Genomic DNA, 26,915 nt, shown 5'->3' with positions numbered 1-26,915 from the left:
TGGGCGTAGCTGGATGTTACCACAGCAGAAGGAGGCTGAGTCGCGCTGCTGGATGAGAGGATCAAGTCACAAGCTCCCATCCTCAACCCCAGACTGCAGGAAGTGACCTGAATGACTGACTTGAAAGCCAGAGATTCTGCTAAGGATTTAATTAATGTTGTTTCCATGTTGCCTTGGGAAGAAGTCTTCAGCGTAATGCCAGAAAAAGCCAGGTATGGACTACTTTCATACTCTGAGATGCCATTTTGTAACAAGATGCTGAGACTGTCATTCCCTGTGCTAACGTGGCAGTCCTGCAGCTCAGAGCTGAGGGATGTGGAAGAATCCATCAGGTCCCACTTCACACTATTTTCTGAGGGATCTAGCAACACCGTAAGCTAGCATGTCCTCATACATCCCACTTTTTGCTGGTGTAGGTCAGCAGTGTGGGTCCTTAAATGTATCCTTTTGCTCTCTACAAGGTGCTGCACAGGTTTGCACAGTGAAGCAAGTGACATTTGTGCAAGACAAGCCTCACCGATGCTACTGCAACAACCCAGCTTGTCAAGGCCTTTCCATCCAAACACGCAGAGCATCATGAGTGGCATAAGACAAAGACTCCATCTTTCTAACAGAGACCTTCTGTAGAAGGGACCCTCTAGCGCAAATAAACACCAATAAATCAAAAGAAAACAAGTATGTATTTTAGATTTAAGCTTGAATGTGTGTAACAATTACTCTGGTCTCTGTTTTAAGATGAGATGTTGAAGCCAGAATAAGAGAATATCTGACTATTTAATGTGCCAACATCATCCTGAATCCTCTTTAACCTGCATCATCTCAGCAAAAAGAAAAAGCAAGACCAGGATATAAAGCTAAGTAGCAGATATGAGCGAGACCAGTCAACAACTGTGGTGGGTACTTCTTAAGTACTTTTATGTGAGCAGGCGTGGGGTCTGTGCAGGATGGTCTAGCCTCAGCAGCTGGGTACTTCTTGTGCTTCCAGCTCTTGGGATGACCTTAAAATTTAGTGTTACCCTCAAGCTGCACAGCAGCTTGCACAGATGCAGGAAGATGCCTCCTGCTCTCCTGTGCTCTGAGTGCCCTCACAGACACTGGCAGGGCAGCTGAATGCTCCCAGGCTTATCCCTTCAGAAAGGAGAAGAGCTCTGAGACCTTCAGGGATGCTCCTGGTCACCCACAGTGACACAGGGCAGGTCCTGCAAGCCGTGCAGCCTCCGAGGGCGGGTCTCACCTCCCTTTGCACAGGAAGGCAGCAGTAGCAGCTCAGAGCAGTTGGGTTGCGAGGAGGAGTTGAGGTTAGATCCTGGTGTTGATGCGATGGAGGAAGGCAGCTGCCTCCGGCAGGAAATCCTTTGAGCCACAGAAAACGTCTCCCACCTCCCCACTGAAAGGCTTTGCAAGAGGTGCTGAGGCAGCAGCAGGGGGAAGATGCCCTTTAGACTCTAGTAAGAACCAGAGAAGTGAAAGACTGCAAAGAAGGATCTGCACGTTTATGCTACCCTCACACTGCAGAGTTACAGTTCCCTTGTGGGGAAGCCCTCAGCCACAGCTACACAGCAATCAATGAAACTCTGAAAAGAGGGCGATATCCCCTAGCAGAAATACTCAGCAGCGCCAGGGAAAGGGTGTCCTCTTGCCAGCTTGGGCAAATGGGCTCCAGCACCTGTCCCAAAGCACTCACACAAGGGCTGCAGGATAGGGCTGCAGAAATCATTCCCATCTCTTGTGCGTCAGCTGAGTGAGGTCTGATTTAGAGGGCTCATACAGTGAATTTGCAGGGGAGAAAGCTGATGCTGTCCTTGTGCCTACCACCCTTTGGCTTTGTTCTGAATTTTTATGAATCTCCTTCTAGAGCACCTGAGTGTTTGCATATAGAAATAAAGATGGGTTGCCCGAGCATGGTAAGGCACCCGAAAGGCAGGAGCTGTACTGCTGCGCCTGGCTGCGATTGTGCTGCTGGGACCTAGGCAGCAGCTGAGCCTTTTCCTCTGGTCACAGCCTTTGCTTTACAATTTGGAGAAAGTGTGTCATGGCCCACATGAGGCAGCAAGTATTTCTTACACACCTTCTGTAACTGGCCCATCCTTGCAAAAGATTGTACCTTGCAGATTGCAAATACGAGTACATATGAAAATAGTAAATCTTATCTGAAGATCATCAGGTAAAAGAATTGCATTTTGATTTGTTCTGCTCTACTCTAGGAAGTAAGCCTAAGAGCCCTCAGTATGTGTGGAAACACTACAAGGGCAGAAACTTACAGGAAATTAAATTTCTAGAATAAAAGGTAATCTTCTCTCTGCTTCTTTTTCCCGGGGGGAGGAGGAAGAGGGAGGGAGAGAGAGGAGGGAGAGAAGAGTCAGCTGGAGGCATTATCAGTTTTGTAGAACTGCCTAGGACAGAAGAAAATGCACAAGCTGAAAGAATTAACAATGAAATAGTTTCAGTATGCAGTATCTTTATTATAAAACTTCAAATATGGTGATATCGTGTAGGGAGAAATAGATCAGGACTAAAAGTTTCAGAACACCATTGCATTTATCTATTAATATTTGTACATACAAAAAGAGAGATAAATATATGCAGGATATATGTATGTACATATATTTGTGTATATATACACACATGTGCATGTATGTATATGTACATCTATATGTGCATGCACAGGTAACCAATCACATATAAATCAGTCATTCACAGTTACCAAATTGGAACAGTACCTGGGAGGTCAACCCCAGCCGTATGCTCGAGAGCAGTGACCATACTGGCACATCAGTTGCTTAAAGTGTGGGGAAGTGCGAGTGTCGTCTGGGCTTTAGAAATCTCTGGAGCCTCTGGCCACTCAAACCAGACAATGCCATCTGCCTTAGATATCACCTGAGTTACAGGACGCTCAGTGTAATACCCGTTTATATCTCTCTCCATCCTGTTTCAGGCACTTGCAGAATGACCAGCCCTTAAGCCAGCAAGTCAGAGCTCTGCTGAGAGCATCTACCACCCTGGCCTGCGGCTTACCAGCCAGCAGGTCCACAGGAAGCTTTGACAAATTACTTTTACCACCCTCTCAGCTCACACTTAGTATTTTTTTCCACTTTTCAGCCTTTTTTTCCTGGTAACTATTTCTCTACTCATCCTTAGGGCACTCGTTGATTCCCATAAGGGTTTTTTTATTGACACCTATAGTGTCATTTCTTGGCTACAGCTTCCAAACTCTTGAGCCCAGGAGCTGCAGGCCCTGGTAACAGATGTCAGGATCATACTTAGATATTCCTCTACACTGATTTTGACAAAACACATGCATAGCATTTATTTCTTTGTTGTTTATCTAATTATTCATTCACTTACTCCAACTCTTCCTGGGCTGGAAACCTTGTCAGCTGGGAGCCAGGCCCTGGCATGGTGCCTTACACGTGGGCACCGTTTCCCTCAAAAGAGCAGGTTCCTGCTCCTGCTATGAGCCCCATCCCTGCCTATGAAATCAATCCACGCTGAGATGAGGGAAGGAGCATCCGAGCGTCCTGAGTTCAGAAACATTAACAGTTCCTTTCGGCATTGAATCTGAGGTGGGAGAAGAAATGTTTCTAAGGCACCTCTCCGTGCTGCTTGGGCAGTGTGTGAGTGTGCTGGTAATTTTGGCGTCCCTTTCACAAAGCAGGGAGGGCCAGACATGACAAGGGAAATGGAGGAATGCTGACACGGAAGTCACGGACACTGCTGACGACCAATATGATCAAGCAAATGCTAATTTATTGTTGATACATCCCAGTTAATATAGCCCTTCTAATTCTGTATCACGCGCAAGCTCTCTACTAATGGGCTAACTATATCATGCACACACTCTTAGCTAAAATATGATTCGTTAAGTCTCTTTGTTCACGCGCACGGTTCTCTCCACCTGCACCCCGCTTCACGTTCAGCCCCCAGTTACATATACCAGCTGTTTTCCTTCTTCTCAAGGTTGCTTCATTACTTTCTCACAAGAAGCTTCATTACTTTCTCACAGGCGGCCTCATTATCTTCTCACAGGTGGCTTCAGTACTTTCTCACAGGCAGCCTCATTGATGTCCTTGAAGCCTGCTACTCAAAAACATAACAATTCCATTCGGTCTGGATTGTTCACTAAGTGCCCCTGGGTCTCCAGGTATCCAACAGAGGAAGATACTAAAAAAGATGCTAAAAAGTAAGAACCCTAAAGGCAATCATGAAAAAAGAAAGCTCAAGCATCTGCTTCCACTTTTCCTGTCCTAAAAGATTGTCCAAACAGTGCATCCCTGTGAATGCCCTGCTGGGAGGATTTCCCAGCTTCAGGTCATCTGTGCAGGATGCAAGTTTTTTACTTGTAGCTCTACAAGACAGTGCCAACAAAAGATGATTGTGAGGACATTGCATGCAGAGAGGAGTGTCTGTCTGGGCTGCACCCATCGAATGCACTGTAGTCTTTGCAGATCAGCAGAAAACGCACGTATTTTCTGAAAGCTTCACGAAGATGCTTCTTGAACTTCTCACCCACGAAGGCATAGATGACTGGGTTGAGGCAGCAGTGGATGAAGGAGAGCACCTCAGCTAGCTCCATGGCTAGGTCTAGCCTTTGGCTTGTCTGGCAGTCGTCGATGATGTACATGTTCCTCAGAGAGTCCAGAAAGAGCACAATGTTGACAGGTGTCCAGAAGAGGAAGAACACAATGACAACGATAAAAACCAGTTTCATTGCTTTGTACTTGTTCTGAGTATGGCACTTCTGCAGGTGTTTCAAGATGCTGTGGTAGCAGAAAATGAGGACACCAACAGGGATCAGCCACCCCAGGACATTGACTTCAAAATTACTGAAAGTCTTCCAGCCGTTGTTGCTGTTAGGATAGTCAGCGATGCATTTAGTCCGGTTATTGTCATTTGTTTCCTGGAAAAAAATTAAGTCTGGCACTGATGCTAAAATGGCAACTGCCCAAAGGACCAGGCTGGTGATAACCCCATGGGTAGTTGTCCGAACCTGTAGAGCATAGACAGACCGGACAATAGCCAAGTACCTGTCAATGCTCATGATGGTTATGAAGAAGACACTGCTGTAGAAACCAATGAAGTAAGCTGAGCTGATGATTTTACACATCGCATTTCCAAAAGTCCACTGGCTCTTGATGCAGTACTGAACCAAGAAGGGGAGGGAGAAAACAAAGAGGAGGTCAGAGATGGCAAGGTTCAGCAGATACACGTCAGTCATGGCCCTGACTTTCTTGAAGACTGTCAGGACCCAAATGACCAAAACATTGCCCACAAGGCCAGTGACAAACAATAAGGAGTACAGCACTGGAAAAAAGGTAGATGCAAATGCTGGAATATTTTCAAGATCACAGCTGATGTCCAGTCCTGGGTGGAGGAAGGCGTATTCATAGGCTTCAGAGGAGCTAGATGTTGGTGACGTGTAACCCACCTGTTAAAGGACAATGAAGTTCATGAAGCCCAAATTCCAAATTACCCTCTTAGTAAATATTCTAGGCACAAGTCAGCTCACAGCAAGATGCACAAAGACAAAACAGCTGTGCCTCACTGGAGGATGCAAATGAGGAATGAATGTGAGTGACCAGTCCTCCTCTGCAAGATCCAGGATGAGGTCCTTGCACCAGAGGGCCAGAGGAGATCAAGGAAAATGCAGCTGTGGTGGTAAACCAGAGGTTACCAGTATCTCCCTGCCAGCTCCATGTGGGGTATCCAGCCCCGTGCCTGCAGTTCAGGTGGATGTAGTGGGGTCCCAGGGCCATAGCCAGGCAGCAACCCCAAACTAGCAACTAAATGGGTATGGCCATGGGGCTGAAAGCCCCTCACAAAGGTTTTGAGGTCTTATTCCACATTTCCTTCAGAAAAGAGAAAAGCAGCAGTGCTCAGGGAGGAACTGACATGTAAATGCTCATCTCATAAAAGCTGTGTGCCAGAAATACCCCTTAATGGGACAAGTTACTTTTGCAGACGATTCTTGCACGCTAACGGGGATGGCTGGATTTCCTTTCAACACCAGCAGCTCTTCTCTCCTGGCACCTGTCAGGATGCGCCAGCGGCAGCAATGTTCCCCTTCCCTGCTTCCCGGCCCCCCACAGCCCCCCAGCAGCAAACACTGCATCCCTGGGCAGCACCTATGACAGCAAACAGCTAAAGAAGATGGGTGGCGGCACATCCCCCAGTCTCATCAGCCAAAGACACTTTCACTCACTGGTTTTTTTTCAGAGAACAACAATCACACTTCTAAACCCTTGCTGTCCCTACCAGTACTATGTGTCCCCTTAGGCAACACTGGACCCCTCAGATAGCAAATAGCCTCCGCTATTATATAACTCACCATCACTGACAGGTCCTCAGAGTCCCCTCTGCCCAGCAGGTATGTCAAGTTCCCCTCCATAATCCAACACTGTATCTGAAAGAGTGCAAAAAAATGCCTTTCTATTACAAGTTTTTAAGAAGTGGGCGTACCTGCACACTTATATGCCAGTAGTATTTACGTTAGTTTACGTTGCAATGACAAGTCACAGGCAAGGTCCTCACCGTAGCAGTACAGTCATAAAATGCCTTTTCCTCTGTGTGATACGTGTTACATTAAAGACACCTAAAACCCCAAGTCAATGACTTTATATTTTTAGCTGACAGGGAAACGGAAACATGTCAGGTACATCTTCTAAGTCATCTTTTTTTTTTGAGTCCTGATATGAACGTCAGTGAGATTCGCAATTTCCCCCACGTGTCTGTAAAGTGCCCCTGTCCCTCACCTGCAGTCCCTGCTCTGCAGCATGCATAACTGGGACAGGGGAAGCAGTGCTGCCTCTCCTTTGATCCAAGGATTTTCAGTGAAAATATCTGGGGGAGATGTGCCAACAGCCAGCAATGTCAAAGGGCACCATGTTTGCTTTGACATTTTTCCTTGGAAGGCACCTTCACCCTACACCCACCCACACACACACAGAAATACCCAATGGAACTTCTCACAGAATCTAAAATCACTTAGGTTGGAAAACACCTTTAAGATCATTGAGTCCAACTGTAAACTTAACACTACCAAGGCCATATCGACCTTCCTTCCCAAAACATGCACCATGCACAACACTCTCGCAGACTAACACTGAAGTAAAGCCCTGAACAGCGCCAGATTTCCACCAACACTGCCAAGTACCTGCGGGGGCCTCATTCTGACCCAACATGGCTTTCATCCCAGCTTTCATCAGCTGTCCCTGATCTTCCCTACAATGCAAGATATATGGATAAGAACAGCTCTACTGAGCAACGGGCAGCATTTGAAGTGTGTTTTACCTCCTTAAATACTGCTGCTCCTCACTACAGTCTGGTGCTGTTACTGTAATTCAGGCAAGTCACATCCTGTCTTTTTTTTTGTTTTGTTTTTGAGACAACGTACCTCACTGGTACCTCACAGATGTGCTGCTGGAGATGCCTACATGGAATAGTCTAGCGTCCCTCTCAAACCCTCTGAATGCCATGCCCACCATCACTGCAAAGGCAGAGGGATAAATCTCCATGAACCCAGAAAATCTGCAAACATTCCACATGTGGAAGTGGCTGGCTTTCTTTGGATGTGGTGGGCGGTGTGATATTGGGTCAAAGTTTTACGTGTGAGTCAAGCCATATGCCTATGATAGTTTGATTGACAGCCAAGCTCTGCTGGATATTAACTCTTGCAATAGCTGAAACCAGAAACCAAAATCAGAAACAAACTCCTTTTTCGTAGGAGTTACTGGCAGTGTTGAAGTGGGATCTCTGTTATCTATCTGCAGTTTTACAACAGCACTCACATCTCTGTCAGTGTTGGTGGCAGAGAGAAGACCCAAGAATAATGCAATATGGAAAAAGAGGTGACAACCAACAGGAATTTGGCCCCTTAGGCAGCTCTGTACCTCTCATCTCCTAAACAGAGATGACAGGCTGCCCCAGCAAAAGGAACAAGCAGCCCCAGCAGCACCAAGACTGCTGGGGAGCTGTGAAATGCCCAGGCACCTCCCAGTGCAGCAGGGGGAGAAAGTCACAAGCCACCCCACGTGCTAGCTGGGACTGAGGGTGACACTTGGGACACTCACACCACAGATGTGCTCGGGGGAGGCGTTTCAGAGCACCTGAGCGAGAGGAGCAGGCAGCCTGCCTGTCTGCACAGAGCCTGTGACAGAACATCCTCTGGTGCCTGCGCTGGCTGGTGGAGCCACCGCTGCTCCCTAAACTCAAGGCATGGGTGGCTTCACAAGCCTTCCTGCGGTCAGGCTTTGTCCCAAGCCAGAAACACCAAAGGGCACCTCTGCTTCCAGCTCACTGAGCTCCATCCTAGGCTTTTTCTACAGGGGAAGCACTGGCCAGAGGAGACAAGGTGTCAACAGGCATCAGTGACAGCAGTGGCACAGGCTGCTGGCACCTCGAGTGCAGGGAGAGAAACAGCCAACTACCACGTCAGGAGACACTGGCTGTGCCCTGCATGGCAGTGGGGAGCCCTGTCTGAGGGGAGCCCGAGAAGAAGGTAAATTGGCCACCAGCCCTACAGTGATGTGTGTGATCAGCAGTATTGCTTCACCTCCTCATTCATTGTGAGGCTTATTTTACAGGAGCAAAACTCTTCCAGGTTCACAGCAAGGCAAAAACCTGGAGACTGCTGTTACTGCCAGGATTTCACGCTGGCATAGCTCTTTCTTGGGTTGTGCACCATTTGGCCACCATTGTTGCAGTCCCTGCTTTGCTTCAGGAAGCAATGCGAGCATCCATTGTAGCTCCACCCAAAGACACAGAGGGAGAGGATCCAGCCACACCACCCTCAGCTCCATAGAGAAGCTCAGGCCCATACAGAAACATTTCGAATGCATCACTTGGGTTTGTCAGTCTTATGAGAGTTGTTAAACTCATTCCACTAAACAATCATAGAATCATAGAATGGTTCGTGTTGGAAGGGACCTTTAAAGTTCATCTAGTCCAACCCCCCTGCAAGAAGCAGGGACATCTCCAACCAGATCAGGTTGCTCAGAGCCCCGTCCAACCTGGCCTTGAATATTTCCAGGGATGGGGCATCCACCACCTCTCTGGGCAACCTGTTCCAGTGCTCCACCACCCTCACTGTAAAAAATTTTTTCCTAATGTCTGGTCTGAATCTGCCTCACTCTATTTTAAAACCATTACCCCTCGTCCTATCACAACAGGCCCTGCTGAAGAGTTTCTTCCCCCCTTTCCTGTAGGCTCCCTTTAGGAAGACTACTATAAGGTCTCCCTGGAGCCTCCTCTTCTCCAGGCTGAACAGCCCCAACTCTCTCAGCCTGTCCTCATAGGAGAGGTGCTCCAGCCTTCTGATCATCTTTGTGGCCCTCCTCTGCACTTGCTCCAATACGTCCCTGTCCTTCTTATGTTGGGGGCAATCATTTAAATGTGTTTTTACTGTGTCTTCAAAGCAAAAGTCAAACAAGATGCAAAGTGCAATGGCTAAAGTCAGAATTAATTCGGAGGACAAAACATCCCCAGTGCTTGGGTACCTACCCAGTCCCACCCAGCATGTGCCAAAGGAAACCAAACAAAGGAGCTTTTTCAAAATGACATATATCTCCAAGCCAGCTTCTTTCTATAATCAATTATGATGTAGTGGGTTTACATGGCAAGGTTTTAGTAGCAGGAGCGCTGCAGGGTTGGCTTCTGTGAGAAGATGCCAGAAGCTGTCCCCATGTTGGAAGTAACCAGTTCCAGCTGACTCCAAGACGGATCTGCCGCTGGCCAAAGCTGACCCCATCTGTGATGCTGGTAGCGCCTCTGTGATAACATAGTTAAGAAAGGGTAAAAACTGCTGCTGCACAGCAGCTAGGCAAAAGAAGCAAGACTGTGTAAGACAAACAACTCTGGAGACACCAAGGTAAATGAAGAAGGGGAAGGAGGTGCTCCAAGCACCAGAGCAGAGATTTCCCTGCAGCCCGTGGTGCAGGGACCATGGTGAAGCAGGCTGTCCCCCATGGAGGTCCATGGCGGAGCAAGATGTGAGCCAGTGAAAGAAGCACCAGGAGGGATGAGGGTGAGCTGATCTTCTTCTCCATGAATTAGCAGGCAGAATCAGTTAATGAAATGTAAGACGACCGTCACTCCCCAGAGAAGGGAACTGTGTAATGAGAGAGCAACTTGCAAAAGGGAAGAGGGAGTCCCTAATGAAGAGCTTTTCCAAGCCTGTGTATTACACTTCCTCAGAGAAGTATATTCCCTCTTTCTTAAGGGACTGCCATGTGGCAAAGCAAGCAAATAAGAGAAAGTGGTTTGTGCACACGGCTATTGCTGCACCCAGGATTTTCTTTCTAGGAACAGCCCAGCTTACCTGGAGCATGACACGTCTGTATGTGCCGCCCCTTACTTGGCCAGGGCATGGCAAGCTGGCAGGCAAGATTCTCAGAAAAGCAGCTCGTCGAAGCCACTGCGTGCTCCTCCCAGCCTCCTCCTGCTTCACTGATAAGAAATGGCTGGATCTGCGGGCGCAGCGAAGACACGCAGTCCGAGGGCTGACATGGGTCTGAAATAGGAGCCCCTCATTTCGGCGCCTCGCTCCTTCAATGCTCTGGAAACCCAGCCAGCCTCTGCTCCAGGCCCAGGATGTGGAAGACCAAGCGGAAACTCTAGTGGTAAGAAAGCGACAGGGGGAAGCTCGGGTTTTTGAACGCCACAGTCTCCACAAGACGGTTTGTGGGGGGGAGCTGAGGGAAGAAACGAAATCTACCGGCTATAAACCGTCCCCTTCCCGCTGCCCCTGTCTGACAGAGCCCACCGGGACTCAGTTGCTGGATATTGAACAAGCGAGAGATGTGACACAAACGCCACCTCGGGGGCGAGGCGGCGGCTGGCTGCAGCGGGCTGCTGCTGTCTCTCAAGCCCGGGCCCGGCGCCGGCCAGCCCGCAGCAGGGCTGGGCTGGGCCAGCCCCGGCTGAGGGCGGCAGCGGGTGGGACGCGTGCAGCACGCGAAGGGTTAACGGGAGGCGCATGCGCCTTGCAGGACGGCACTCACACCCACACCCCATCCGTCCCCTCCCACCCAGCTCCGCCCCGCCCCGCCCCGGGTTGTCTGCTGGGATTGGCCAGCGGAGGCGGAGCGCCGCGCGCTCACTGGCTGCGGAGCGGCGCTGGGATGCCGGGGCGAGAGCCGGAGGTAGTGACGCGTGGCCCGGCCGGTACGGGCCGTTGGTAACGGGCTTGTTGTCCACGGGCCCTCCTCACTCACTCTGCTGAGGAGAGCCCGGCGGCAGCGCCCGGGTGGGAGGCGGCCCTTCCCTGTGTCGTGTCCCGCGGCCGCCTGGGGCAGCCTGAGGGGCGGGCGGGAAGCGCGGGCCCGGTCTCGGACGGTGGGGTTGCCCCGCCGGCGGGCCCGGGCGAGCAGGGGGGCGTGCGACCGCTTGCTCGACCGTGCGGCGCGGCTGGAGGGTCGTAACGGGATTTCGGTCGGGCGGTGGAAGGCAGCCATGTGCAGGTGCCTTTTGAGTGTGCTCCTCCAGAAACCACCGCGCTCCAAAAATCTTCTCTGATGTGATTCTGCCCCGAGCGGTGTAGAAACTCCTTCATTAACAAAACACTGTTATGTATTTTAATTTTAAAAATTCCCGCCCTGCTGTGTGGTTTGTGCCGCCTGCCTTATCGCCTGAGAAGTGCTGGGAGGTGGCAGCCGGTGTGGAAAGGAAAACCAGTAGCAGACCAGGCCGTGCTGTGCTTTGGGTGCCTTTGAGCTGGGTTTGGGTGGCAGGGAGTTCTGAGGGAGCGCTCCGGCAGTGCCCGTGGCAGTGGGGGGCCTTGGTGTACTATGGGGAGGAAGGGTTGGAGACACTGCCAGCCGGGTGCTGAGCAGAGGGGGATAGGACTGGGGCTAAGGCACGGGTAGTTAGTTGGTGGGGTGGTGGGAAGGGCCTACCAATTTCCTTTAACATGGCAAATGGTTACCAAATGGCTACTAGTACATTTAACGTTCAGAAAACTCTTTCGAACCACTGAATTGCAAAGAGATTCTGCAACAATCTCCCAGGAAAGGCACAGGGACCAAAACCCACAAATAAAACTTGATCAGGCTCTGAAAAGGTCTGGAAAAGTTTCCAGTGCCCTGAGCAGCAGTCATTAGCTAGTCTTCCTTTCCTATAACAAGTGACATATCAGCTAATATGTTTCCTCTTATGCCATTCTTAATTAAATGGTAATTTAAGGTCCTCTTCTTCCTCTTCCAGATGCATCCAGTCCTAAAAGCATTCGTGTGCGGCTCCATCAGTGGGACTTGCTCCACACTCCTCTTCCAACCCCTTGACCTGCTGAAAACCCGTCTGCAAACTCTACAGCCTGCTGTGAATGGGTGAGAGTGGGGATGTGTATGTAGAGCAGTACGTAACTGCTCCACCATAGGCTTCTGCCTGATTTGCTGGCTGAGGCTTGGAGTTCAGGGTGGTAATTCAGATACTGAGAGTCTTTCTGAAATAGAAGGTATATTTTCATAGCATGGACAAAGATTGATATTTTGCTCCAGAAGACAGAAAATGGCTGCTCTCATGAACACTACTTTAATAACATGTAACCACAGCATTTGTCTCTGTGCATCTCAGAGACCAGTGTTTGCTGAAACAGCAGTTTCACAGGGTATCCTCTGCCTGAAAAATTGTGTGTGGTTGCCACATAACCTGTCCATGTGTGTAACTGCTCCCATTTGCCTGGTGGAGTCAACTATGATTACATCTGCTGCCGCTAACAAAGGGAGCGAGCAACTAAAGATGCTAATGAGAGAAACCTCTAACGTGTGTTACAAGTGGTAAGAAAACAGAAGGTGACGGAGAAGCCCTGGGATGAGTGACCAAGGAAAGCAGGCTGAGTCTAGAAGGAGCACCTCCGAGGTGCTGGGGTAATGCACAGAGATACAAGTGAAAGGGAGTGGCTGCAGAGTACATCTGCCAGAGAGCATAAGCAGGTCGTCCCTGCAGCTCCTTTCTTGTCTTCTTTTTAGGTCTGGTCGTGCTGGGATGGTAACGCTGCTCTTTAGGGTTGTTCGTACTGAGAGTGTCCTGGGGCTCTGGAAAGGTGTTTCTCCAGTAAGTGGCTGTTTTAATCCTGACTTCTGAAAAAAAAAAAAAAATCATAAATAAACCTCCTGTTTATTACTGATTATGGACTAGATTTAAATAGGCAGCTCTTGTACAATTATGAATGAAACCATGTGATTTAGATGGTTAAATCCTATTTTAAGGGGTTAATGTTGTGAATTCCACTGGTTAGGTCATAGCTGTCACTGTGGATTTGCAGTCCTGAGTGGCTGAACACTTGAATACTATTGCAAATGTGGGGTGGCAACTGCACCGACCTCATTTTGTTATGGAATATCTTGTTCCTAGAAAACTACAGTTGAGGAATGTGTTAAGTCCTGGTATCATTTGAATCAAGTGGCTCTCACTGCTGTAAATGATTTTTGCCTTGTCTTCTTTCCTGAGTGTGTTAGCTGAGGAAAAAAATCACTAAAGTGATATTTTTTGTTTTGCTTTGGTGCAAAGCTTCCTGTCAAGTTTAAGAGTCTCTGAAATGTTCTGTAGTACATTTTGTCTTATGTGTGCTTTTTCTTTCTTCATCTGCTTCTGTTACTTCTGAAGTCCTTTGCAAGATGTATTCCTGGGGTTGGGATTTACTTCAGCACTTTGTACATGATGAAGCAAAAGTTTCTAGTGGACCGTTCACCCACAGCCCTGGAGTCTGTTTTTCTTGGTGCCACCGCACGTGCAGTATCTGGGATTTGCATGCTGCCAGTGACTGTAGTGAAGACCCGATATGAGGTGAGTGTGACTTTATAATTTATTCCCTGTTATCCACTTCCTCATGATGAAAAATAAATTCTTCTGTCTGGGGAAGGTTGCTGCCACTTTGAGTACAGTCAGGGATGTAGTTTTAATTTCATTCTGGTTCACACATTGTGCAGGAAAGGCCATGCACTGATTTTTAGGCAAGAAATTTAAGATGAAACAGAATTCACTGTGAAATTTTTAAGTTTCAGTTGTATACAACACCTGATTTTAGCATCTTTCTTATTTTGCCTTTTTGAACAATTGTTTTAAAGGCTGAGGTAGGTGGAACTCAGTTTTTGCCTTGGGCTATCCTCTGTGCTGCCATCTCAGGCATCACATGGAGCGCATACTAACGCTTGTTAGGACAGGGTGTGTTTAGGGCTCCCTGGCCTGTGTCTGGCACAGGGATGACTGACCATTGTCTACCCTTGCAGAGTGGAAGATTTGGCTATGGGAGCATATATGGAGCTCTGAAGAATATCTATCAGACGGAAGGGGCCCGTGGCATGTTCAGTGGGCTCACCGCAACACTGCTGCGGGATGCACCCTTCTCTGGGATCTACCTGATGTTCTACACGCAAACCAAAAACTTCACACCTCAGGGTAAAGCTAAACATGGGAGGCTGTAAAGGGAGGTGTTTCTTTTCCTGCATCTTGCTCTGCGGCTGACTGCCTGCTTGCTGGCCTCTGCCTCAGTAGTTAAATTAGTCTCTTGTAGGGCTTTAGGTAGGACATTTGCATTTTCTTGTGGAGAACTGTAGACCTATAGCTCAGGTCAGTGTAGAAATGGAAATTGGCCCTAAATTGATGGACTGGCTTTGTGAAGACTGATGATAAGGTGGGTTAGTGAACAGCTGAAAGAGAGGATGTGTTCAGCTGTCCTTTCTGCTGCTGGTTGTCTTGTATATGGATCAGTTTCCCCTAATGTGGGGTTTCTCTGATGTTAGAACTGGCTGAGCAGCACTTGCACCATCTTTCCTTCTCTGGGTTCCTGTCAAATTCCGTTCCCCAGCACGTGAGGCTTTTTAATAGTGCTAACTTTTGACTTGTGGCCACTTTTCCCCTTGAAAGGTTACTCTGCATGGATTTTAGCTTCTCTTAGACCTCGACGTTGATTTAATCATTCAGTAGCTTTTCACTTTGTTGTGCTGAATGAGTATTGCTGGCCTGTTTTGTGTCTGTGTCCATTCCCTTTGCTCTTTTGCAGACCGGCTGGATCCAGTGCTCATGCCCTTGCTGAATTTTGGCTGTGGGATCTTTGCGGGAATCTTGGCCTCGCTAGCAACGCAACCTGCCGACGTCATCAAAACACACATGCAGCTGTCCCCCAAGAAGTACCGCAGGACAAGCCAGGCCATTGCCTTCATCTACAAGGTGAGATTACTTCCTTCTAATGTGCGCAATCACAGCCTCACTTCTGATCTCCTCGCCCAAGGCACACCTATGATAAGAAAGTTGTTGTTTTCTGAAGGAGGTGAATAAATGTGACTGCTTGATGTGCTCTTGCAATCAGGCTAATCAGTCTCAGCATTTTCAGAAGCTGAGGTGGGTCATGCTGTGGGAGACTGAGGCTTAATCTCTTGTTAGTGGTTTATGTCTGGACTTGTTCAGTAATTACTGGAAAGTACTCTTGGAGAGTAAGGTGAGAGTACTGGAGCACAAAGGTGGGCATATTCCAGCAAGCGTCTCTCCACACAGGCCTGCTTCATGTCTCAGGCTCGTGAATTCACTTCAATTGTTGTGTATTGATTCTTACACTGATAGTGGTTGAAAGTGTTTACGGTATTTCATCTCAGCTTAGTATGTAGGCTTGGAGGAGCTGTACTGACAGCAGCTGCTGCCCGTGGTTTATCGCTGTAGGCACATCTGTGGTTACCACACTGGGGCAAAGGGTTTCCGTAGTATGTAGCACTAAGTGCCAGTTTTAGATATAAGCCAACTACAAAACAATTCTTTGCCCTTTGGACACTAAAAGAGAAATAAATGACCAGTTCTGTATATCCCAGGAATGGGATGGAGATGTACTCAAGCCCACTTTCCCTTCCTGCCCTCAGAAGGGCAGATCTTGGCAGGTTTGCTTTGTTTCCATATTAAACTCTGTCTCTAGACAGAAAGCTGTTTATTTGTGCATGGATTTTTTTGTGCATGGTAATTTTTTTCATATCAGAATGGTTTTTTTTTTTTTACTTCACTACTTATAAATCTCAGGTTTTACGGAATAGCTAAGTGACTTTTGTAAATATGAAGCTCTAAAACAAGGACAAGTCATTTTCCTGAAGTGTCTTGAAATGGTTACATCCTTGCCTTCTGTTTGTTGGGCTTGAGTGTGGCTTTCCCCATCCTTTGTCCCCATCCTGGCATTTCCTTCTCCAGTCACTGCTCTTCCCGCTTTCTTGGATAGCCCTGCAATTGCACAATGCTACAGGTTCTTCTTAAACGTTAAATGCTATTTTAACCCTGGGTCTTTGAGAAACTGGGTTTCTGAAACCCAGCTCTGGGTCTGAGCTGAAATATATCCTGTGCTTTTCCATGTAATAAATGATGAGAAGTTAAAACACTAGAGGCAAATTATGATGGATTGCTCTTTGTTTATCTCCTGTTGCAGGACTTTGGGTTGGTTGGTTTTTTCCGAGGTGGTGTGCCTCGTGCCCTCAGGCGGACTCTGATGGCAGCAATGGCATGGACGGTGTATGAACAGATGATGGAAAAAATGGGCTTGAAATCCTGACTGATTTGCACAAGAAATTACCAGCTTCACTCCTTCTCCTGCTTGCTGTGATCCACTGGCACTAGGAAGTTCCCAGTTCCACAGAGGAATAAGCCTTGCTCAGCCAGGAGGAAGAAAGCCCTCCTGAGACAGGAGACTAGGCCTTTTGGAAAGTAGAGGAAAGAAGGATTGGATCTTTGCGTCCTTTGATTGATGCATACCAGAAGGACGGCACTTGCAGACTGCCATGGGAAGTGGCAGGGTTTCCCCACAGCCTGATAACTACTCTGAGAGAAAAGCCCCTTTTGAAAATACCTCTGTGGCCACTGCCTTTATGCCATGAGACATTGCTGAGCAAAAGTGTTTGAGGAGAAAGCAGTGATTGCAGAACCTGCCAGCCTGTTCCTTACTCGTCTGGCCAGTAAAGCCACAATGACTGATGTAGATTCTCCTTCCACATGAGCTTTATTCTCACAGGGGAACGTTGCAGACCACAGTGGGAGACTGGACATGTCTCTTAATGCTTATATCACAGGAGTGAGTGGAAGAGAAATGAAGTGTTGGAGGAAAGCTAGGGACACGGTCTCTGTCACCACTTTTGTACTGTGCATGATAGCAGAGAAGGTAACTGGAACCTCCTTGCTGTGTCATGTGTTATTATCTAATTGAGAATTTTAACACTCTTGAAATGTGCTTCTGCCTCTACAGCAGTGTTTGCACAAGAATTAAGAAGCATAAGGCACTTTAGACTTGATTGCTACCAAAGTTCGACTTGTTCTCTGAAAAACATTTTTCTTGCTGGTCTGACTATATCTGGAACACTCAAGGTTTTTTTTGTTTTTTTTTTTTTTATATCCAGTTGTACTAGAGACTTACTTGCTTCCTATTATTCATTTGTTAATCCCAGATCAGCATCCTCTGTGTGAGCTGGTTCTTAGATGTAGCTTTTAAGCTCATAGTTCATAATGCATAAATGCATAATGGAAGCAGAGGCAGATACTGACACTTCAGATTTCCCTTAAAAGCTGCTGCTGACTGCATTTGGAGTATCTTTGGGTTTTTTCTTTTTTGTAAGCTTTCTCCAAAGTTTGAGACCGATGAATGTTTGGTAGGGAACTTTAATTCTTTTGGGCTCCACACAGACCCTTCACAGTTTCCCAGTTGATCATTTTCTTTTAGCAAGTAGTCCGTATTTCAGTGTTACTGAGTTTAGGCTTAGAGATAAATACGCTTTTTTCATCCACTTTGCCTTCTTCCTCATTCCCGCTTTGTTACAAAGACCTCATAGTGTGTGCTGTCCAAACCTGGGTACAGTCTGCTCCCCTCTTCATTTGTGCCTCTGTGCTGGCTGGCTGGGTTGGGACTCTTGCAGCTCCGTTGGTGTTGCTGCAAAGCTGGACATAGAAGTGTGCATCCTGTTCTGCAGTGTGCCTTGCAGAAAACATAGCTTTGGCTTTTATTTTCTTAAATATTTAAGAATATTACAATTCACTTTAGAAACAGAGCAGATGTCTCTCAATATGAAGACATTGCACTATAGCTGTACAAAAAGCCAGTACTGTTTGTAAAATTTACTCTTTGTAAAATTTAGAGTGCAGTTTGCACAATTGCTACCTGCCTGGCAATGTCTTGAGCACAAGAATTGAGGTGATGTGGGTTGTAAGAGATGTTCTTTGCCAGATTCCAACTCCAAGAAGGTTTGATGACTGATGTAAAAGTTAAGTCTGAGTGAAGTGTAAGGGGACAGGCTGGAGGCTTGGAAGGTGCTGCCTGTTTTTAGCCTCATGCCATCTGCTAGGGGAGACCGGTGCTGCACAGTGCAGGGATCTCCAGTAATGGTGGTGGAGAGTCCCATTTGCTTATGTCTATATGTTAATAATAGAGCATTGCATCAAATCATTCCACATTGTGACTGACAAGCTGTCAGATTCGCTCTGCTGCTTCTCACTGTCAGGCATGTGGACACATCATTTGCCAAATCCTAAATATGAAGAACTGTTCTTTTCTTTTGCCATCTCTCCTACGCTTAGTGACCTGAACTTGTGAGGGTGCACGAAACAGTGGTAACTGCACATCCTGCTGTTTGTTATCCTGCTACAGAGAGCTGGAGAACCAAGTCTAGGATTGCTAACCAGATGGAGTAAAGTGGCAATTACCTGAGTTACCTCATATGGCTTTTACTTCCCTATGCATGAGATCAAACCAACATATTATACTGGAAGCCTAAATTTATTTGGGGCTTTCTTAATCTAGTGTGTGATTTGGATTTGTTGTTAATCTTGGGCCGTGGCAGTCAAGGGCAGTCTATGGTGTCACCTGCAGGGTGCTTCACAAGTATTTTAGTTCCCAATTTAGCAATGGCAAAGCAGCGTGCAACTTGTGCAGACAGAATCTTAGGCTCTTAAAAATGAGGCAAGTGAGCAAAGAATACCAGGTGATAAATCTTGAATTAAGTAACGTCCTTATCAGAAACCTGAAATGCAGGAACACTTCAGTGGCTTTTATGCCCTATACTCCTGCCTGGTCAAGGAACTAGAAAATTTATTCTGGTGTGCTAGTGTTTTAAAGTCTACTGTTTTTTAATTTTTTTTTTAATCCAGATTCAGGCCTAAAGCAGTGTTAACTTTTCCTTTCGGAAAGTTCTTCCATTCCCCTTACTTTGTGGAGAAGGAGGAGGCTCTTTCTTGTTGCAGTAGAGTGAAAAAGTATATGCTTTTGACTTGTGAATTAGCCTGGGCTCCTTTGAGTTTGAAAAATAGAGAATCTAAACTGCACTGTATTTCATGAACCCTTGGTACTGCAAGTCCCAAAACTCTGCATGTGAGCTGGGGAGAGGGAGTTTTGCAGTGCAAGCTTGTTTGTTTTTCCTTTATTATTTCTTTTGTCAGGTCTCTCATATGTGGGGGAGGGAAAGCCTGAAGTTCTGTTTCCCTGTCTTCTGAAAACTGTATCCCATAGGCAGGCTCAAGACTGTTTCTCGGCTCTAATCCTTACCATCCTTCACTCTTTTCCTCTCTTCAGAAACATTGTTTCTAAATGTTTCTAGGCTGGACATTCTTCAAGAAGGAAGTCTTAAGGGTGCAGGAGCAGGCTGTCCCCATGTGCCCTAAGATGAACGAGCAGGGGAGATGACTGGCCTGCCTGAACAGGGAGCTTTTGCTAGGACTCAGGTGAAAAAGGAGAGTCCACCACTCTTGGAAGAAGGGGCAGGCAACTCAGGAAGAGTACAGGGAGCACATTAGGTGATGCAGAGAGAAAATTAGAAAGGCAAAAACCCAGCTTGAACTCACTCTGGCCACTGTTGTTAAGGCCAATAATAAATGTTTTTACAGACATTAACCATAAAAAGGGAGCCACTGAGAATTTCCGTCCTTTACTGGATGTGGGGAGGGGGAACATTGTCACCAAGGATGAGGAAAAGGCTGAGATTCTTAATGCCTTCTTTGCCTCAGTCTTTAACAGTAAGAGCAGTTATCCCCAGGGTGTTCAGCCCCCTGAGCTGGAAGATGGGGATAGAGAGCAGAATGAGCTCCCTTCAATCCAGGAGGAAGCATTAACAACCTGCTATACCACCTGGACATGCACAAGTCTACGGGGCCAGACGGGATCAACCTGAGGGTACTGTGGAAGCTGGTGGAGGAGCTTGTCAAGCCACTGCCCATCATTTATCAGCAGTCCTGGTTAACAGGGGAGGTCCCAGATGGCTGGAGGTTTGTCAGGGTGACAACCATCTACAAGAAGGGCCAGAAGGAGGATCCAAGGAACTACAGGCCTGTCAGCTTGACCTTGGTGCCGAGGAGGATTATGGAGTGGTTCAGCTTAGTAAATTATGGAGTGCACTCACCAGGCATGTGCAGGACAACCAGGGGATCAGGCCCAGCCAGCATGGGTTCATGAAGAGCAGGTCCTGCTTGACCAACCTGATCTAGAACCAGGTGACCCGCTTAGTGGAGGATGGGAAGGCTGTGGATGTTATCTACCTGGACTTTAACAAAGCCTTTGATACTGTCTCCCACAGCATTCTCCTAGAGAAGCTGGTGGCTCATGGCTTGGACAGGTGTACCCTGCAATGGGTTAAAAACTGGCTGGATGGCCAAGCCCAGAGAGTTGTGGTGAACGGAGTTAAATACAGTTGGTGGCCAATCACAAGCAGTGTTTCCCAGGGCTCAGTTTTGGGGCCAGTCTTGTTTAACATTTTCATCAATGATCTGGATGAGGGCATTGAGTACTCCCTCAGTAAGTTTGCAGATGACACCAAACTACAGAGAGATCTGGACCGATGGGCCGAGGTGAACTGTATGATGTTCAACAAGGCCAGGTGCCAGGTCCTGCACTTGGGTCACGACAATCCCATGCAACGCTACAGGCTTGGGGAAGAGTGGCTGGAAAGCTGCCCAGCAGAAAAGGACCTGGGGGCGCTGGTAGACAGCTGGCTGAACATGAGCCAGCAGTGTGCCCAGGTGGCCAAGAAGGCCAGCAGCATTGTGGCTTGCATCAGGAACAGTGTGGCCAGCAGGAGGAGGGAAGTGATCGTGCCCCTGTACTCGGCACTGGTGAGGCCTCACCTTGAATACTGTGTGCAGTTTTGGGCCCCTCAATACAAGAAGGACGTTGAGTTGCTGGAGCGTGTCCAGAGAAGGGCAACGAAGCTGGCAAAGGGTCTGGAGCACAAGTCTTACCAGGAGCAGCTGAGGGAACTGGGATTATTTAGCTTAGAGAAGAGGAGGCTGAGGGGAGACCTCATTGCTCTCTCCAGCTACCTGAAAGGAGGTTGTAGGGAGGTGGGTGTTGGTCTCTTCTCCCAAATAACTTGTGATAGGATGAGAGAAATGGCCTCAAGTTGTGCCAGGGAAGGTTTAGGTTGGATATTAGGAAACACTTCTTTACTGAAAGAGTGGTCAGGCACTGGACAGGCTGCCCGAGGAAGTGGTAGAGTCACCATCCCTGGAGGTGTTCAAAAAACATGTAGACATTTCATTTTAGGACATGGTTTAGTGGACATGGTGGTGTTAGGTTGATGGTTGGACTTGATCTTGGAGATCTTTTCCAACCTTAAAGATTCTATGATTCTATAAAGTGATTTATTTAAGTTTCTTCTTGATAGCTATAGCAAGTCAAGAAGAACAAGTATGCGGACTTGAAGTTTAGATTTATTGCCCCTGAGGTTGTATGCTTCTAATTAACAAGAAATGGTCACTGTACAACCTACATGCAAAGTAAATCAAATAAAAGGTCTGGACACAGGTGCTTAATCATCTACCTGCATCATGCCAGCAATTCAACACTAACAATCCTAGCAGGTAATAATTTACAAAGCCACCCTAGCTTGGATTCCAGATAAGGTGGTGTGATCTCTTCTATACGTGGCAGGATGGCAGTTGGATCCCTCTCGGAATGACTTCCCTACTAGTGAATGTGCATTGGCTCTGCTTGTCCCTGCAGCTGTGGTGTGAGAACACAACTGATTAACAGGTTGAGGCAGTCAGTATTTAAGTGGAGTGTAAGGACACAAGAGCAATAGTCCAATGATTTATGTTTTAGAAATTTAACATGTTGTCTTTTTTTTTTTTTTTCTTGCACTGTTTAAACAGAACTGGAGCTTTGGAACATTGCATAGGTTTGAGTATTGTGTGTGTTTATGTGTCTATATAAAATATTTATGTGACAAGGTGTATTATAAGTTTCTATTAAAAACTGTTTGCCAAAATGAACTATGTCATCACTTCAGTGTTTCTTTAAAAAAAAAAACAGACCCCAAAACAACACAACCCACAAGGGATGGGACAGCATAGAGGCTTAGGAAAGTGAAAGAAGTTTCCCAAGAGAACAGGACTATTGGATGAGTTCAGAGCCCATGCAAGGCAATGCATATTCTCTTTTTCTGTGGTGTATAATATACACAGGCTATGCTAGAACAACCTAAATCAGCTTTACTGAAATGGAAAAAGCACGTAGCAGTGGGGAATCCGGTCTTTTTCACAGCTTCCTCTGCCTGGCTGCTTTGTGTAAAGATTGATGGAAATGGAACCTCTGTACCAGCTGGTGAAATATTTTTGTTTTGAGCACTCTGAGGAGAGATGACTTAGTCTCCTGCCAACCAGGTCTTTTCTACTTAAGCAGTCTGATCTGATTAGCAGGGGACCAGAAATTGTGCCTGGGACTTCATTCTCCACTGCGAGGCACAGTGCAAGGTGATGCTGGATCGCTGGGATCTCCTTTTGCTATCGCAGCATGGTTGTGGGATTCAGTAGGAGGCAGGTTGTGCAAAACATCAATATTGCTCATACAGAGATGCACATCTTCCAGATGTGAAGATCCCAAACCGCTTCTCTGATACCTGATAACCTAATTAGGCAGATGATAGTGCCTGCTCTTAAACACAGGACTCCCCAGAGCTCTCCTGCTGCCTTGGAGGACTACCTCTAGTGCAGAGGGTGTTTCTGCTCATGCCGCTGACAGCTGTCCCAGCTGTGAGAAGAGATAGCAGACAGGCTCCCTAACCCTCTTGGGTGGTGGAGGGGGACAAAGATATAAAAGGAACAGTTTAAAGGCACTGTCCTTGTAATAAAACATTGAACTACAAATCTCCCTTTCACCTAAAAACTAGGCAAATCCTTTGCTTGCTTTTAAAAATTTTTATTGTATTACGTGCCATGCATGATCACTGGCACCAGTACTGAGGAGAAAATATTCCTCATCTCACACACATGTGTATACATGTTAGCGGAGCTCTTGCATATGCTTATAGTTTCAAAGTATCGAGCTGGTTTTCCGTATTGCACTGTTTCTTACTTTCCAATTTTATCACTATAAAATACTTTGGGAGATTTTATCATAATACATTAAAGAATTTTAATAAAAATTACCAAAAAAAAACCCCTGTAAGAGGTTAAAATGAGATATCCACAAATTTTGTGACAGATGTTAGGCAATTCTAGCTTTGTAGAACTAGAAATAAGGGAATATTAGAACATGAAATAAATAATAACAAACCTTTGAAACACAAGTCAAGAGAGTATTCACAAAGAGGCGTGGTATTATGCAGCTTCACTGGAGGTGGGTCGATCTCCATGGGTTCCTCTTTGTCTTCTGGAGGGTCCAGCTCCAGGGGTGCAACACAATTTCTTGGATGACACCCACTGACACATCCAGCAGGGAAGATACTGCCCAAACAGCTTTTCTCCAGAGCCTCTTCCCAAGAGGCACCATTTGATCTATTGTTAGAGGAACCCTTTTGGCAGCAGAGAACACCTCCACTGCAGCTGAGCAGTGCTCTCCCACCACTGGGGTGTCCCATTACAGCCCCCTACTCCAGTCTCTGGGAGAACAGACTGAATTCAAGGAGAAAGCTACACTCGGCTAAAATTGTTATCCGGCATTTCTGTGTGTGTATGGCTTAACTGCACGTGTGTCGGGCCCGTAGATTTGGGAAATGCTTTTGTATCTCTTTCATACAGAGTTGTTTTTTCCCCACAACTTTCATGCGTGATGTGGTTTGTCTGCCTCCCTCCCTCCCCTGTTGCAGGGGCTTACAAATTCAAATTCGATAGGAGATAAAATAAACTTTATTCTAACCAAGATTGTTTAGCAGAGAACCAACTAGAAATGAGGTTTATCAACCATTCAACACTCTGACCACATTAGTAAACCACAGGTGCAGGATGTACGAGGAATTAACACTGCACAAGCGACTTAAGAAGTTTTAAGCCTTAGAAATGAGGATCCAAAATGTGCACGCTCACTCACCTACAAGATGAGGGATCTCAACCTCGAAGAGTTTCCTTGGGTGGCATCCTGACCCAAGAGAAGAGTCCCTGACCACAGACCCGCTGCTCTGAGAAGGACCAAATCAAAATGGCTCCCCAGCGGGGGCTCCGCTTATACCCAGGTCAAATCCAGTGGTCACAGAGGGCCACGCTAGCTCTTGTTGGCTGAGGGTGCCGTCTTCTGAGGCTGTGTATGGTCAGGGCGCGGAAGTCAGGGCGCGAAAAGAAGCCGTGGCCGCTGTGCGGATAGCCCTGGTCTTTATCAAGTGGGTGCACCTGCTGCACCTCCCCCTCCCTGCACTTTTTTATTAAAGAACCAGAAATTCCCATATTCCCTCCAGGACTTCAGATGATCCTCTGCCAAATGCAGCTTTTCCCTTGCGATGTTTAATCACGTGTGACCTGAAAACATCCGCACCCACGTGCTGACCCTCGCCACTCTGTTGCGGGGTTACCCAAGGCTTTGGGAGCAGCTCTCTGGTGAGGCAGGGAGAGGTTTTGTTATGCTCCAGGCTCTGCACCAGACCCCGCTGACATACGAGGCCTGGCAGGAGACAAGGTCCTAACGGCGAGCCACCGGAGCTAGGCGGGAGCACAGAAAGCTCTGCTGCTCTGATAGGTCAGGTACAGTATGAACCTGCTTGTGCTGCACTGGGACTGCATGGCTCAAGCAAAACAACTCCGTAGCAATTGAATGAGGCAAGTAAAATCCAACCAGATTAATCTGGACAGTCCTTTTGGGGTGCACAGCCACTCACTCTGGGGAATCCTGTCAATAAAATCATGCTTATCAGGTAAAGGTAGAAGAAATGGCAGATTTGCACACGGATGTAGCCACTGAATGCCTTGGTTTTGTTTTCTAGGATCTGAGCCTGCCTGAGCTGGCTTCTGCAAGCACAGTCCAGCCCATGGAGCAGGCATGCTAGAGAAGCCATGCCCAGGTATGCTGTCTCAGCTGTCTGTGGGAAGGGATGGGGCAAGCATCATTTCACCCCCTTCCAAACCTCTCAGCACACCAAACCAGAGCAGCTCAAACAGCAGCAGCCCCAGGTATGGCTTTGTCCACCTGAATTACTCAAGAACTTTGCCCCCCATGTGTGCTATTCCCCACTGCTTGAGGGGACAGCCTGTTGCTGAGAACGGCGGGGTGCGTCACTCCAGGGTCTCTTCCAAGCATTTCACTGATTGCTGTCAGTGACTGACAATAGTTTGCACAACAGAAGTAGGAACATCTCTAACCTTCGCAATCAAACTCATTACATTAAATATCAGCTTCAATATCTTTGTAATCAGATATGACGGCTAAGCTGTGAGAAGTTTCAGTCAAGGAATATTTTGAAGCTAAATCAACTTTTAAAAGACAATGTCTGCCACACTCTGTGTATAATTATGTAACCAAGTTCAGTGTGAATAGTGACAGGAGAGGCATGGTCTAAAATACACAGTAAGACAGACACACTTCTACCTGAGGGAAGTGTTCATTAGTGACAGAGATTTATTTTCAAGTGTCTCAGCACACAGTTAAAAAATAAAACAAACTTTCAGGTTGCTTAAGAAAATAATTAAAACCACTTTACTATCAAGCTTTAGCATGACTCTTCCAACTCCGCATGGGCTGCGGAGCTCATGGTCTACCCAAAAGAGCCCAAACTGTAACGAAAAGAAATAAGTTGAGTATTAGAGATTCCAGAGTTGTCTGGAATACCTACCAGCAGGCCTCCTTTGATACCAGCATATTGACTGCACTATTTGTTACAGAGCTTCCAATTTTTACGTTCAAATACACTTTTAATGCAGTTGTTTTCTAATTATGCAGAAGAGCTCTCTAGACTAAATCCACTGCACACGCCACTGTAAAACCAGCACCTCCCCTCTTCCCCCTCGAGCTAATATTTACATTGTGCTCCTGTTAAGAGATACATGTTGTACATAGCCCCGACAGGTCAGCTCTCACTATCCACAGTGCACTTTTCAAAGTGCAACAAAAGACTATAATCTGTTAGGCACCTGTATGATAGTCCGTGTTTTTGCCGAAAGCTTACTTAACCACTTGCAGGATTTTGTTTTACCTACCTTTGTCACCACCACGTGGCAAATATGTGAATTACTCTCTTACAGAATGTTCTAAAACTGATCTGGTAATCTTCCTAATTAAGATCATCTAACAAGCATAAAGAAAACAAGAACAGTGTGAGAGCCAGCTCCTGACTTGCAGGTTGAAGTTTTGGGGGAGTGATGGAAAGTGGCTGACCATAAATGCACAAACCGCTGCTCACCAAAACAGGACAAGATCTCATTTTACAGGAAGCAAAGAACATAGGTGAGTTGATGTTGTAACATCAGGAAGACCCTTCCGCCAAGTCCAGGATTCACACTGTACTCCCTTGCTTTCTAAACTCCTTCCCAGGAAGGAGCCTAGGTGTGGCTGGATCCAGACTTAGTCCTGACTATTGAAGAGTTCGGACCCTAGCTTCTGCCACAGAGTTGGTTTATTTGAGCTCAAGCTGAGACTCTCCTATGAGTAACCTAGAACAAAGAATACCTGTGCAATTATACCCTTTACAATCTTAAATTCCCACCTGCCATGCACTCTTTCCTGGCTGTCCACACAACAGTTAGTCCAATGGTATTTCTGGGCTGGGGTTTTCTTGTTCCTC

The 26,915-nt window shown here is 47.0% G+C and overlaps 2 protein-coding genes across 9 annotated transcripts; one reads left to right on the top strand and one right to left on the bottom strand.

Annotated features, from left to right (window-relative positions):
* Positions 1-3,796: 3,796 nt before the first annotated feature.
* Positions 3,797-10,398, bottom strand: LOC104478437 (C-C chemokine receptor type 8). 3 transcript variants are annotated; one of them, XM_086742866.1, is made up of 3 exons: positions 10,313-10,398; positions 6,326-6,400; positions 3,797-5,425 (listed from the first exon to the last, which is right to left on the bottom strand). In XM_086742866.1, exons 1-3 carry the CDS (start codon positions 10,319-10,321, stop codon positions 4,346-4,348), a joined length of 1,164 nt encoding a protein of 387 aa, XP_086598992.1. In that variant the 5' UTR covers positions 10,322-10,398; the 3' UTR covers positions 3,797-4,345. The 3 variants fall into 3 exon arrangements, with proteins under 3 accessions (XP_086598992.1, XP_086598993.1, XP_010117078.1); XM_086742867.1 differs by lacking the exon at positions 10,313-10,398 and adding an exon at positions 6,529-6,552; XM_010118776.2 differs by lacking the exon at positions 10,313-10,398 and adding an exon at positions 6,486-6,546.
* A 55-nt stretch (positions 10,399-10,453) lies between these two features.
* Positions 10,454-26,553, top strand: SLC25A38 (solute carrier family 25 member 38). Of its 6 annotated transcripts, XR_015257925.1 has the most exons (9): positions 10,454-10,613; positions 12,196-12,317; positions 12,960-13,044; positions 13,597-13,776; positions 14,220-14,388; positions 14,993-15,159; positions 16,391-17,116; positions 25,122-25,199; positions 26,474-26,553. XR_015257925.1 is itself a non-coding variant. In XM_086742868.1 (7 exons), the coding sequence occupies exons 1-7, from the start codon at positions 10,545-10,547 to the stop codon at positions 16,511-16,513; spliced, it is 915 nt and encodes a 304-aa protein (XP_086598994.1). In that variant the 5' UTR covers positions 10,454-10,544; the 3' UTR covers positions 16,514-17,735. The 6 variants fall into 6 exon arrangements, 4 of the variants coding, with proteins under 4 accessions (XP_086598994.1, XP_086598995.1, XP_086598998.1 ...); XR_015257924.1 differs by lacking the exon at positions 26,474-26,553 and having other exon boundaries at positions 25,122-25,249; XM_086742868.1 differs by lacking the exons at positions 25,122-25,199; positions 26,474-26,553 and having other exon boundaries at positions 16,391-17,735.
* Positions 26,554-26,915: the final 362 nt, after the last annotated feature.

The sequence above is a fragment of the Chlamydotis macqueenii genome, chromosome 2 (assembly GCF_036417535.1).
Source record: "Chlamydotis macqueenii isolate bChlMac1 chromosome 2, bChlMac1.mat, whole genome shotgun sequence".
Lineage (NCBI taxonomy): Eukaryota > Metazoa > Chordata > Aves > Otidiformes > Otididae > Chlamydotis > Chlamydotis macqueenii.
The sequence above is the reverse complement of the archived record's forward strand: the minus strand, read 5'-3'. Positions and strand labels throughout refer to the sequence as shown.

Bases quoted from the DNA above. Each gene is read 5' to 3' on its own strand.
- SLC25A38 (XM_086742868.1), top strand. From the start codon at position 10,545: ATGCTCTGGAAACCCAGCCAGCCTCTGCTCCAGGCCCAGGATGTGGAA. The intron at 12,318-12,959 runs GTGAGAGTGGGG...TCTTCTTTTTAG, and splicing joins CTACAGCCTGCTGTGAATGG to GTCTGGTCGTGCTGGGATGG. The intron at 14,389-14,992 runs GTAAAGCTAAAC...GCTCTTTTGCAG, and splicing joins CAAAAACTTCACACCTCAGG to ACCGGCTGGATCCAGTGCTC.
- LOC104478437 (XM_086742866.1), bottom strand. The intron at 5,426-6,325 runs GTGAGTTATATA...GTCCTTTAACAG, and splicing joins CTGAGGACCTGTCAGTGATG to GTGGGTTACACGTCACCAAC.